Source organism: Cydia pomonella, chromosome 7 (assembly GCF_033807575.1).
Source record: "Cydia pomonella isolate Wapato2018A chromosome 7, ilCydPomo1, whole genome shotgun sequence".
NCBI classification, from domain to species: Eukaryota; Metazoa; Arthropoda; class Insecta; order Lepidoptera; family Tortricidae; genus Cydia; species Cydia pomonella.
This window is the reverse complement of record NC_084709.1, coordinates 11,692,606-11,706,049: the sequence shown is the minus strand read 5'-3', so window position 1 is coordinate 11,706,049 and position 13,444 is coordinate 11,692,606. Positions and strand designations below refer to the sequence as shown.

General features: G+C 35.7%; 2 protein-coding genes across 3 annotated transcripts in view; both read left to right on the top strand.

Moving 5' to 3' along the window:
• Positions 1-13,228, top strand: part of LOC133519838 (uncharacterized) — an 84,084-nt gene extending 70,856 nt beyond the window's left edge. For both annotated transcript variants that reach the window (XM_061853966.1, XM_061853965.1), the window contains exon 3: positions 8,227-13,228. In XM_061853966.1, coding sequence (XP_061709950.1) covers positions 8,285-8,737 — 453 coding nt within the window. In that variant the 5' untranslated portion in view covers positions 8,227-8,284 and the 3' untranslated portion in view covers positions 8,738-13,228. The remainder of the gene's footprint in view (positions 1-8,226) is intronic.
• Positions 4,819-5,889, top strand: LOC133519485 (uncharacterized). Its single transcript, XM_061853490.1, has one exon. It carries the CDS (start codon positions 4,819-4,821, stop codon positions 5,887-5,889), a length of 1,071 nt encoding a protein of 356 aa, XP_061709474.1.
• Positions 13,229-13,444: the final 216 nt, after the last annotated feature.

Genomic DNA, 13,444 nt, shown 5'->3' with positions numbered 1-13,444 from the left:
ATTTTACTTTCCTCGTAGTCGAAATGAAAAGTGTTTAACTCGGGTGAAAGGCACCATTTCGGTCCCGGACTATTGGCGCTCTCACTGCGTTCGGGCGCCAAACTACCGACAGATATGAGTGCCTTTCATCCCTTGGTTAACCATCTACTATTAACTTTCATGAAAAAATATCTTATTTACTTCCAGCGATTCAAAACAGAACAGAACCAATACTCCTAATCCTGATAATGATTGAAAAATTAGTATATAATATAAATGAAGAGGGTCTCGACATACTTAAAGGCCGTTTAGACCCCAGATGTTTTTTTGGGGTATTTTTTTAAGGAATTTAGGAGGTTTCCTCTAGAGTATCCTAAGATTGACGCCGGGATGGGACATCCCGGGGGATCCAAGCTGTGAATTCATCACAAAACAACAAAAGTACTATTAAAGTCGCGTCTAAACTTGAACTAATCTATTTGAGGAGGGTGTAACCACTCAATAGTCTGGGGCGCGTCTGTTGGCTTCCGATCGGCGATGGGTCGGACAAATACCTAGCATCCCAACAACGGCTGACTGTATTTGTGTTTCACACTTGTACTCGTCAAGGGTTTCATTGATCTGTTTTGTGCCGTCTGGTTAATTTTAACTTAAGTTCAAGGCATAGACTATATTATACAAATATTTTAAATAGATTGCGCTCGAAATTAGATCTAACTTTCAATGGAATGGCATGACATTCAAGAACGATAGGTACGATCTTTCTTGGTTGACCATTATATGTCTGGCTTTCTTTTTGACACTACTTCTGAGTAGGAGACCTTTGCCATTTGCTTGACATGCTATAAACTATTTTATTCTTATTGTTTTTTGTGTATGTCAATCATACTTTATTACCTTTACCTTAAAGCGTAAAATAGTATTGATATGAAAACTTTATAAGATACTTAATCTAAGCCTTCGCGTGCACATACGGATTTTACAGACTTTTACTTAGCGTCGCTTATATAGTATCATATTTCTATGTAGATGTAATTTAAATATTATAAATTAAATTTGAAACATTTCCTGGTGTCTGATGGAGCTGCAATTTGGCATACTTCCGCAATATCGACGACAATGCATATAGCTGATATGATGATGCAATCGGAAGATGACCTAAGGAACTCCGCGATTGAAAAAAGGTGAGCTTCCTTGAACCCAAGTCTTCAGCTAGTTATGCTGTTGTTGCTTAGTTTATGTAACCGAAGATATTTAAACTTTACTTAGTTACTTTCCAGTAACTGTAATCTGACCATTCGTGAAAGTCGTCGTTAGAAATAGGTACTTATCTTTTAAGCTCAGCGCCTATCAATTAGTAACAAACTTTTCATTTCATTTTCATTTCCTTTCTAGGTAGGTACAACTTTAGCGAAAACTTTTTAGCAATTGTACTTTTTGTAAAGAATGAAACGTCTTCACGGTTCAAATATTTTGCAAATGACATGATAAAAGCAAGGAAAGTCCATCACGCTCGAGAACAATTTATGCATTGTTGTCAAACTGTTATGCAGAACAGAATATGGTTAACACTCCCTTTGTTTAGCCGGCCAGGTCTGCCAGCTTATGGCAAAGAGTCTATGCTCGTGCGTTATTGTTAAAAGAGTCTATTTTTGCTTGATTCTAAACCATCAACTTGGTTTATCTACCATCTCTGGGTTGTTATTCACAAGAAGTAGCGAGCGCATCGCTTCAACTTCAAGCTTAACTACATACCTATAAACTATAGGTACTATAAATGTTAAAAGTCGGCAGGAATTATGAGCGTCATAACCAAGATGTCAATCGAAAAGTAAAAAAATATCAGAACGACGTGATCAATCGGGAAAAGTCACATGATCATTTTCCATTGTGATGTTTTCTATGAATGTTGTCACTGTCAGTGGTGTCACTCGTCTAAGTCTTATTCCAGGTTGCCTAGACAAGATGACTACTATCAACAGACAGAAAACACCACTCAAAACTTAAATAATGTATGGAATTAGTCACGTGATTTTTCGTAGCATCTGTCATGTTTGGCGTTTTTTGATGTACGATTGTCACCTTGGCTCAGGTCTAGATATACTGGGAACTAGTTCACTGTCGAGGACTACAGTTTGTGAATTGGGAAAGTAGCAGCGATGCAGTTGAGCGCAATTTTCCACAATGCAACTAAACTACGGTCGCGTGCGAAAATTTTTGCTGTAACTTTTTTCAAAACGTTTTTTATTTGATGAGTAGCTTATTGTGCTGTCAGCCTTTTACTTTAATGTTGAGGCCTGAGGGTTCTAATCTAGACAGCACTTTTTCTGGCGGCGTTCAATTATAATAATTATAATGTCGAAATTCTTAATGTAGTGCGTAAATAAAGTTCGTAGAATTGTTGTAGAAATTATTATATTTTTTGTTGAAATGTTGATTTTGGTTTGACGTGTATTTGGGCTCTTTCCGTCATAAGCTATGCGTACGTATTAGTATGAAGTACTGCATAATTCATTATATATTTACTTAGCTCTAATAAAAAGAGAATGACAAATATCACACGTACATTATTCAATTGTATTAAGTATTTGCTCTTTCTACAGTCCTCGGATATATGTATAAATTGTACAACTATATACAGAGATTGAAATAGAAAAATATTTGTTAAATATTTGCATGAAATGTGGTAAAATAAATTAGATGGTAACATTTTCTATCCGTGCAACACATCTCGCCGACAATATGGGCATGCAAAATGTATACTTAAATCTAAATGTTATTTACATAATTTACATTCTATTTACATTTAATGATAAGATTTGAACATTACATTTACAATTGTGGGGGCTTTACACTGCTGGGTAAAGGTCTCTTCTTCTTCCGCCAGCGCCACTCATATTTCAGCAGAATCAGCAGTTCATATAAGTACCTACGTTCTTATTTATTGGCACTTGTGGTCTCGAGCACCTGCCGGCTTCACGGTACGCAGACTCCGTTGTTTATAGCCGCTGCATTGTGCGTCAGCGCGTCTGAGATTTCCAGATTAACGTAACAAGAACCCTTTCACATTATCGTATATAAATATATATTATTAGATAGGTACTTTCACATTAGATATGATTGGGGCATATAAAAGGTAGTTACTTACTTTTTTTAGGACCCCCAAAACGTCTGTCATCGTAAAGAAGTTCGCTAAAATGTATAGTTAGGTCCGTTTATCGTTATCACAGTCAGAGTCAACTGCGCGTGATACAACCCGCACTTAATCTTTTTTAAGAGAACCTTTGTAAATAAAATTTTGGAAACCCTAACGGACTTGATGCCCAGACGGCATTCTATAGCATTTGCCTTTTACTTGTGCACTGTGACACGCTAGCGGCAGGTTTGTATTAAATACCCATCATTCGATAACCGATAGAACTCCGATGTGGCTGAATAGCTCAAAGTATCAAATGACAGTTGATGTAGAAAGTTAACGTTTTACAAAAGAGTATTTTACGTAGGAACCGTAGGTGTCGGACGTATGTCGCCAGGTCACTAACACACTTAGAGCCCTATACCGGCTTAAGCACTTCCTTCCGATTGGCACTAAGGTTCTCCTTGTTCAGGCTCTTGTATTACCTATTGTAGATTATGCTGATGTATGTTACACGAACATCACACAAGTTTCTCTGAACAAACTAGATCGGCTTCTTAATAATAGCATCAGATTTATTTTCGGACTCCGTAAATATGACCACATATCTGCATATCGCCGTCGGCTTAACTGGCTCCCTGTTCATGAACGTAGATCGTTGCGAATTTTGTGCACTCTATACTCTGTTTTATTCGATCCAACAGCACCCGACTATCTCAGATCCAAATTTCATTTTATAACTGCCCGAACAGGTTGCACCCTTCGCAAGTCCCGTAGTCTTTACTGTTCCTTGTCATAGTTCTGGTTTTGTCTCTAACTCCTTTACCGTTCAGGCGGCTTTGGAATGATCTCCCACTCAACATCAGTCAGGCTCAAACCAAGCTCTCGTTTAAGCGCATGTTACACAAGCACTTTTTCGACCAGCTCTCTGGTTAATTGTCCATCGTAGTCATAGTAGTATTTTTTGCACTGAGTACATAAATTAATATACAATGTGTCCGGTCAATGATGTCGGAGCCGTTAAGGGCGTGTAGTACAATCGATTTCATCGATAAATCACCACGTGTTTTTTTTTTTAAGTCAAGGGTAATGAAATGGCGGCATTTTTAATTTTTCAAACACCTGAGCACTGGTGCACGTGGTATTTTTGGAATTATCTGTAAATTTTTCGTCCTACGAATACAAAAAATATCTTATTGGATGGCTAAACATGTAAGCAATCGATTAAAGCTAATAATTGTATGCAAACATTTCAATAGTAAGGCAAAAAAAAATATTAAAAGTAAATAATTAGGACAGAAACGCATTATTTTTTCAGTTTTTATTTTTTTATGTAAAAACTAGGTCGTTTACCTACATTTTTTTTGTTTTGCATTTGTAGTACAGGATATTAGCTAGAAATGCATACCAAAATCATAGCTCTATCTTCGATACTTCAAAAATAACACGTGTTCAAATATGACCCTGTTAATTACCTTTATTAATAACTTGAGATAATCCCAAGAATTATCATCCCCACTCCCAGTTTTTCTTTTACAAGCAAGTAGATAAGTCAAGGGGTGCTGCCAGATCAATCAGTCATCCCTCGCTCTGCGTTGTGATAACAAACTTCTGCTATCTTTGGCTTACTTCAGTTCGATTGTGTTATTGTTGAAACTTTTGTTAGTTGTTGGACCTGCTGTTTATTTTACGTTTTTGTTAAAATGGAAGACGGCTACTATTCTAGTCAGCACACTGCTGACATACATTTCGTTTACGGGTTTTGCAACGGGAACGCTAATGCTGCTGTTCGAGAGTACGCAAGGAGGTTTCCTAACAGACCCATTCCGAATTCTCGCACATTCATAAGAATTCATGCACGGCTCGCTGAGAACGGCATAAGAAGACCCGCGGATGAACGTGTTCGACTTGTGGCACCCCAGGACGAAGAAGAGATCTTAAGATTAGTCACACAGGACCCGAGACTGAGCATTAGAAGAATAGCGAACAGGATGAATTTATGCAAGTGGACAGTCTGGAGAGTATTAAAAAGAGAAGGATTACACCCTTACCATTTCAGACGAGTACAAGACATTATTGGACCAGATTACGCTGCAAGATCAGTTTTTTGTTCCTGGATAACAAGAAGAGCACGAATAGATCAAACGTTTTTGAAACGTATTATGTGGACCGACGAGGCCACTTTCACGCGATTGGGATACGTAAACCACCGCAATGAGCATCTGTGGCAGTTGGAGAATCCTCATGCTGTGAGACCAAGTTCGTTCCAGCACCAATTCTCAGTAAATGTTTGGGCGGGAATCATTGACGATATTTTAGTTGGGCCAATTATTCTACCTGGGACAATGAATGGCCCACGATTTTTAGAATTTCTCCAAACACAGTTCCATGACGCATTAATGGAGCTGCCAGTAGCATACAGGAGGAGGATGATTTTGCAGCTGGATGGTGCTCCTCCACATTTTGCAAGAGATGTGCGAAATTATTTGAATGAGCATTATGTCCCGTGGGTTGGACGTGACGGACATGTCGCTTGGCCGCCTCGATCACCGGACTTAACTCCACTCGATTATTTTCTATGGGGCACCTTGAAACAAAGAGTGTACGTTGACATACCGGGCACAAGGGAAGATTTAGTGCAAAGAATAATTGAACATGGAAACATGTTAAGAGAAGATAAGGAGATGATTCGGCGGTATACGCAGCATATTGCGATAAGAGCAACTGCTTGTCTACAAAATCGAGGGGGCTATTTTGAGCAGTTACTCAACTAGTTAGTCATCTTTAGCGTTAAGATACTTTTGTTATGATTTTTATTAAAATTTAAATGATTATTAGCGCTTTGTTTTATTTTTTCTCCTTCTCTAAAAAAACAACACATTTTTAGGCACATGTTGGGACCTCTGTAACTTCTAAAGTTATTATGTCAGATCCGTAATTTTGGTATTGATGTCTAGCCAATATCCTGTACTACGAACACAAAACAAAAAAAATGTAGGTAAACGACCTAGTTTTTACATAAAAAAATAAAAACTGAAAAAGTAATGCGTTTCTGTTCTGATTATTTACTTTTAATATTTTTTTTTGCCTTGCTATTGAAATGTTTGCATACAATTATTAGCTTTAATCGATTGCTTACATGTTTAGCCATCCAATAAGATATTTTTTGTATTCGTGGGACGAAAAATTGACAGATAATGCCAAAAATACCACGAGCACCCGTGCTCAGGTGTTCGAAAAATTAAAAATGCCGCCATTTAATTACCCTTGACTTAAAAAAAAAAACACGTGGTGATTTATCGATGAAATCGATTGTACTACACGCCCTTAACGGCTCCGACATCGTTGACCGGACACATTGTATATGTATGTATATTTAATTATAGTATATTTACGAAAGTTTATTACCGTTAGTATATATTATTTATCGCTATTTTGCTAGTTTTAAGTTACTTATTCTGTTTTTTTTTTGTTTAATGCTTGCACGTACTATGGTTTCTGTTTAGCCTGATGGTGGACTGGTAGAGAATTCCTTTAGGCATTAAGTTCGCAATTTGTACTTTATTTGTTATATTGTGCAATAAAGTTTAAATAAAATATTTTTTTAAATAATAAGATGCTAAGCTAACTGTAGATACTACAATCTATAGCTTTATAATGAATTCCGCTAACAATATATAACAGTTATTCAATAACTTATAATTTTTACTTCTATACGTAAGGAAAATGGGCCAATGTGTATAAAAATATACACTAAATACACAAAGGGCGAAACACAACTTAATTTAAAAAACTATTTTGAACTTAATTCTTATTATGTTTGCATTAATGGTCTCCAAAACCAATAACAAAAACAAAACGAGGGCTCAGTGAAGTTATTAAATTGCTAATTACTCAGGTCATTAAGCAGTAGCTTAAAGCTTGCCCTGCGTCAAAGCTGTTCCGCCACACACACTGGATTTAAATTCATTATAAATTGTAATAATGCCGTAATCTTCATTCACTTTTGTGAAACATCATCATATCATCAACATCAGGAAGTAATTCTACTTTAGATTCTAAGATTTAGCCTACATTATATTAAATAACAACTTACTAACCTAACTAACACACCAAATTAAATAAGTGCCATTAAAATTAGTATATACTTATCTGTTATTATTAGGTAACTAGATTGTTATTGTCTAATTTTAAAGAAATTATAAAGAACTCATCTCCTGACGCGAGACCAATCGCGTGCGCGTCAAGAAAAGACTTGATTTATCGCCTTTTCCAACGGGATAGAAATGTTAATGTCTATTGTTAAGAGTCTACAACGAATGTTTTATCAACCTGTAGCACAAATACACGAAAACACCTTTTTCTTAATATAGATAAGAATCAAATTCGAGCCAGAAAATGGTAAAAACAGACACCAATGATTTTGTTGCTAGTGCATAGAATTTACTGGTTATTATTTAAACTACTAGTGTCAAGTAGGTATCTACCTGCGTTTCTAGATATTTAAACTTTATTACCTGCACAGTAAAGCATTTAACAGAATTGCGTGATATACTTACGATCATAGAAAAGTACCTAGTCTGCGTGTTCTTAAAACAATCAACAGCCATTATTTCTCACTGTTTTCAGAACACGTAGCTATTACTATCGGAATGAAACTTTCTTAGCGAAGTTATTTGCTGTTTCATCCATAATGTCTTCATCAAAATCAATAAAGGCTGACGATGCTAAGCATACATTGCGTGAACTAAACGAGATCATTTAGGAGTTAGGCACCCTGATTTATTTTTTTAGCACTTTAGAAACGTGATTTTTTATGTTAGAACTGACCTGCCAGCCTAGCCAAGGTGACAATCGCTATCGCTTCGACAACGAATCGCTTTGTGTCTCTCCATCACTCTTCCATATTAGTGGGACAGTAACAGTTGCGTTTCGATCGCTACGGAGCGTAAGCGATTTGCACGTTGGCTACGCGGCCTGGTCGCGGTGATTGTACATGCGCCCTATTTAAGGTTCATTATATACTTACTATAACACGATATATGCTTCTTTTAAGGTTAAACTTGTGTGATGTCACTCATTTTCTAAAGTATTTATTTTCTCAATTCCAGGTCCCACAATGAGGTGTCTGTGATCTAAGCACAAGAGGCGGTCGCCTACGAAATCAAAATGACGTCAGAGCGCGCCATCCCGCATCTGCGGGACATCTTCGGTCTCAACCAGCAATATGATACCAAAAGTTTCGAAGATGACGACAAAGGCAAGAAGTCCAAGAAAAAGAAGGACGACTACCGCACCTACACAAACGGTGACGTCAAAACCTTAGAACGGCACCTCAGCATGAAGAAGACTATACGGAAGAAGATCATGCGGGATCTACAGCAGGCGTTCGTTGAAGACCCTAACGAGTTTAAGGTCGAGAATACGAGCCCTGAGAAATTAAAGGCGGAATTAAGCGCCGAGGCTGTGAAAATTGAGAAAAACGTACGGAAGAATGATCCGACGTTCCTGGATATGCTACGAGGAGAGACGAGGGGTGAGGAGACCAGGGAGGAGCAGCCGCCGGCGGAGAAGACGAGCTTCTGGCGGCGGCTCACCATGAAAAATAAGAACAAGAGATAAAGCATACATTGCCGATACTCCATTCTCATCAAGCTTACTGGCCATCTAAAAGATTGATAAAGAAAATGTTTGGCAAAAAAAATGGCGCCAACTACCTACGATATTAATGTGAATATGGAGGAATTAACTGAAATTAAGGATTAATTTACCGATAGAAGCACATTTTAACATCAGAATACTGAAACCCTCGATCAGTCAAAATCAGATCAGTGCACTGGTTACTTTTATAATACTTATGCAATATGTATATAGATTGGCCCAAGAATACGTTGTATGTAGGAATATTTTTTTTATGTGACATATTTTATAAAATATCATAAAAATTTAAACTATATACAATCCTTTGACTGATCTCCGAAATGTTCTCTTTTAGCTTTGTTACACTAACGCAAAGGTGTGTTAAAATTATCAACATTATGCCGGAGGAAAAAAAAATGTCAATGTATTTTTGGGCGACCGTGTATTTGGTGCTTACGTCACAATATGTCATTGTATTTGACTGAGTAAGTATGTACCTATATTGTTTGTTTTCGGGTAGTTTGGTGCCACCTATCGAAATTCGTCAACCGTAGGTACTCGTATTAACTCCACGGTCTCGTTGTTTATTTATACAATCTCGTGATTTACGAAAACATATTTGAAGTGAACTTTAAATCTAAGACTGTATTTTGGATGTTGGCATAGACTATTTAAATAGACCAGTTTTGTACTTATTCTATGTCAATTACTCGGATAATATTTATTATTATTGTATAGTAAGTTTTGGACTTCTGAAATGTACTGATTATTCAATCGTTTTATTGATAGCTCGAGTGTATAAATTAAGAGATCCGAAGGAAGGAAAATCACCTGTTGTAGTAACATTTAACACATACCTACATAAAACCTTTTCCGGAAGACTATTAATTTAGGAATCAATATGTCATGATTGGTTTTAATTTAAATGAGTTGGCTCACGTACATGTAAAATTATAAAGCTTTAGAATAATTAACGAATGGTATATTTTTGCCCATCTTGCGACCTTAAGAAAACTAATTTGTACTAAATGTTCCATATTATTTTCTATCAAAATTAATTATAATATATGTTGGGAATTAACTTTTTCCATATTTTAGTGACATTTTAACTCTACTGAATCGATCTCGAAATTGGTCAAAACAAGTTAAGTGACTAGTTTCAGGAATTTCAGGTAAACATGAGTTGATTGGTGTAAATGTTAATACTATTAAAATTTTTAATTGAAGTATCCCGAATGGAATGGAATGGTTTCTTAGGTGTTTTTGAAACAGAACTATACATATACTGCTGTAGGGTCAAACACAAAACTGTGTTCACGTCTTTCCTGTAGACGTACCCAAAAATCAAGGGCTTCAAAGATTAATTATCTTATTTAACCCCTATCCACATAAAAAGGTACTCCTTTTATTTGGATAATTATGATAAAATCATTACTTAACTACATGCCCACAAGCTGTTAACACATGTCCACAGGACAGAAAACTTATGTGTCAGAACTATACAGTTTTCTCTCCTGTGGACAAAAGCTAACAGCTTGTGGGCATCTAGGTAATGATTTCATCATAATAATAAATTAAAAAAAACCTTTATAGCCACTTTTAGGTATGTCTACAGGAATGATAGTGAACATAGTTTTGAGTTTAAGCCAGTAATCGTCTTATAAGATCCATAATTTTATTACTACGTATTTCATCTCTTCCTTGCTTTAATATAAAAATGCGGTTGCAACATTACTCGATATTGGAATGGTACTAAAGTTCTTAATGTATGTACCGGACAGCTAGCATATACCCATTTGAAAATATATTAAGTACCTATGTAATGTACAGTCAGCATCAATATTAGTAGATGAAATAACTTATAATACTTTTCTAAATAGAGATTTACAATTCAGTATATCTACAATTCCCGTTTTAAAAGTATCTGCCACAGTGTAATTGTTCTTCATATAGAGACATCTGTTTCTGCAAAGCTGTTAAAGAATTTAACGCGTATGATATGCTAGTTTTGATGCTGACGGAATATATGGATCATTTAGATTTTTCTATATAAGTGCTTTTTCGCAATAACTGCCCAAAAACGTTAAAAGCTTACACAACTGTTCGTCTAAGATGGTCAATTATTTATCGTCCTACCCCGTAGCCATCACTTTCTTACAATACAAGAATGTGTCCAAAAATGACGCATTACATAACACAATTGACGATAAAATTGCAACCAACATATACTCGTACGTAACCTTCTGGCCGCGATACCGTTTATCATTCGACAAAGATACCCATTTTTAATCTTTTACCTATGTCCTACCATTATGATACTCGTATAGAAGTAACGATGTTCTAAATCATGTAATAAGTACTACTGGAAGTCTTAAGATTCGCTTGTTTTACAAGTTACAAGATATCATAAAAATAGCGGTCTACGAGTATGTGGTAGGCACTACTGCATCAAATCAAACCTGATGTAATTTCTGGAAATATTAAAAATGTGGATGTTGGTAGGGTCAGGCCAGGCCAAGGAGAGGCAAGGTTATGATAGCACAAGTGTTATTTAAAACGTCAAACTTCTATGATGATGTATAAATACCACTTACACTGCGTTTGCTATCAAATTCGTTGTTCGTCTTGGTCTGACTCTATCACCTCTTCTTAGTGATTGGGTACCTACTACTTACAGAAAAGATAAAGGCAAAAATTTACATCTGTTGTTATGTGACCCTGTAAATATGTAAAAGGATCAGCTTTTTTTCTAAAAAATGGAATCGAAAACGGAGTTTCGCGTTTAGTTATCTACAGCTTTGTGTAATAGTTGTGTAGGCTTTCAAATTCCTCTGGAATTTAATGTTTCAAATTCTAGTTTAATAATCGCATAATATTAAGCAATGCCTTCACTGGAGCACTACTTATATGGACTGTCAAACTGCATGTTAACTCGTTTGGTGGGAACGGAGCCTCAGCAATGTCAGCAATGCTCCGCTATTGTTACTTATAAAATATCTCGTTCTACATGTGATGTAACGTTAAGTCGTTTATGTTAGTTTTAACGTGCATGCGGTCAAACACACGGTGTTACGGAGTGAATTTATCACATCATAAGAGGATGTATAACGAAAGTATATAACCGGTCTTCGTGAAAAGTATATGAGCATTGTGGGGGCCTAGCCAAGATGATAATCTTACCTTGACAAACGTCAAACGAAAATAAAAAATGGGATCACGATGCTATGAAATGTCATGTGAATATTTCAATACATATACAATTTAAATTTCAGTTGGCGTTTTCTATCAACGATTGCCATCTTGGCTAGGCTCCCTGGCCTTCATCCTTTCAATTGAAATGTAATGGGCTGGGTAGTAAAGCTGGAAAGCTTAGAATTTCAAATGGTTGGATTAATTCAGTGAGATTGAACCGGTGGATATAATTCATATTGCATAATAATTTGTAAATATACAACACATATTACTTATATTATAATATGATAATGAAAATAAAACAGGCAAAATATGATATATGTAAAATGGTTTGGCACGAAATGTCTTTAAATAGTGTTCGTAATTACTAATTAGTGGCAGATAGAGAAAAATTATCGCCATTATATGTGTGCCTATGTCAATACTGAGATATTAAAAAATTACGTGTACCTAAAAATTGGAGCATATACGAGCTTTTTACCTATTTTATACCTAAGCAGCTAAGCTTCACTTGCTTACACTAATGGGTACCTATCTAACCAATTATTTTAGAACGTGTCCGATTGATAATCTGATCGAAATGTATTCAAAATAAGTTGATTGTTTTTTGCTGAAAGTGACTGTGACATGTACTTATCTAAAGTCTAATATAAGTTGATGGCAAAAAAAAACATTTTTGATACAAGCTTTTATTGCTGACTGTACATTTTTCCACAGGCAGCATCGAGACAATTCTAAAACCCCAAACACAATTAGGTTGCGTTGTTTTATCACAGAGTTCTTATGGCTACCTCCTGTCTCCATCATCAGATCAGCTTGATGGTACAATAATATTACATTATCACCCGACTTACATATGTATGCAAATTTACAGCTTTATCGGAAAGCGGCAAATTTAACTTGCAAGATTTGTCCCATACATACTAACAGGGCAAGTTAAATAAAAGCTTGTAAAAACAAAATAAAATTTTAATGGTTGGAATGTGGACTTTAATGATTGGATTTTATGGAATTTTAATGGTTGGATTTTATAGATTTTTAGGGTTTTATAATTATTTTGGATTAAGTACAAAAATTCACAAACGTCAAATTTATTGGTATTGGGTACAAAATGAACTCGGTGAAAATCAGCTGTGTTTGACTGTATACACATATGTATTTTAGACATAAGTATCTAATGTTGTAAGTGGTAATTGTATATGGTAGGTTCGTGGCAATTCCTAACAGTTTGTTGTGACAATTTTAGGTATTACTGCAATATAAATAATTTTACAAATTTAATGTTCGTGTTATTTTCTACCTGAACCCTGGCGCCTAGGTAGTGACGTGCATTTGTATTCTTTTTTTCTAGCATTAAAAATAGACTACAAGATCATGACGTGTCTTTTTATTGAGAAACACTTGAAGAATAAATCTGTAATAATTATATACCATATACACGGTGTTTTTTTAAAACTCCGTTAATTTCGTGGTATGGCTTAGTACATCTAAGGAAAA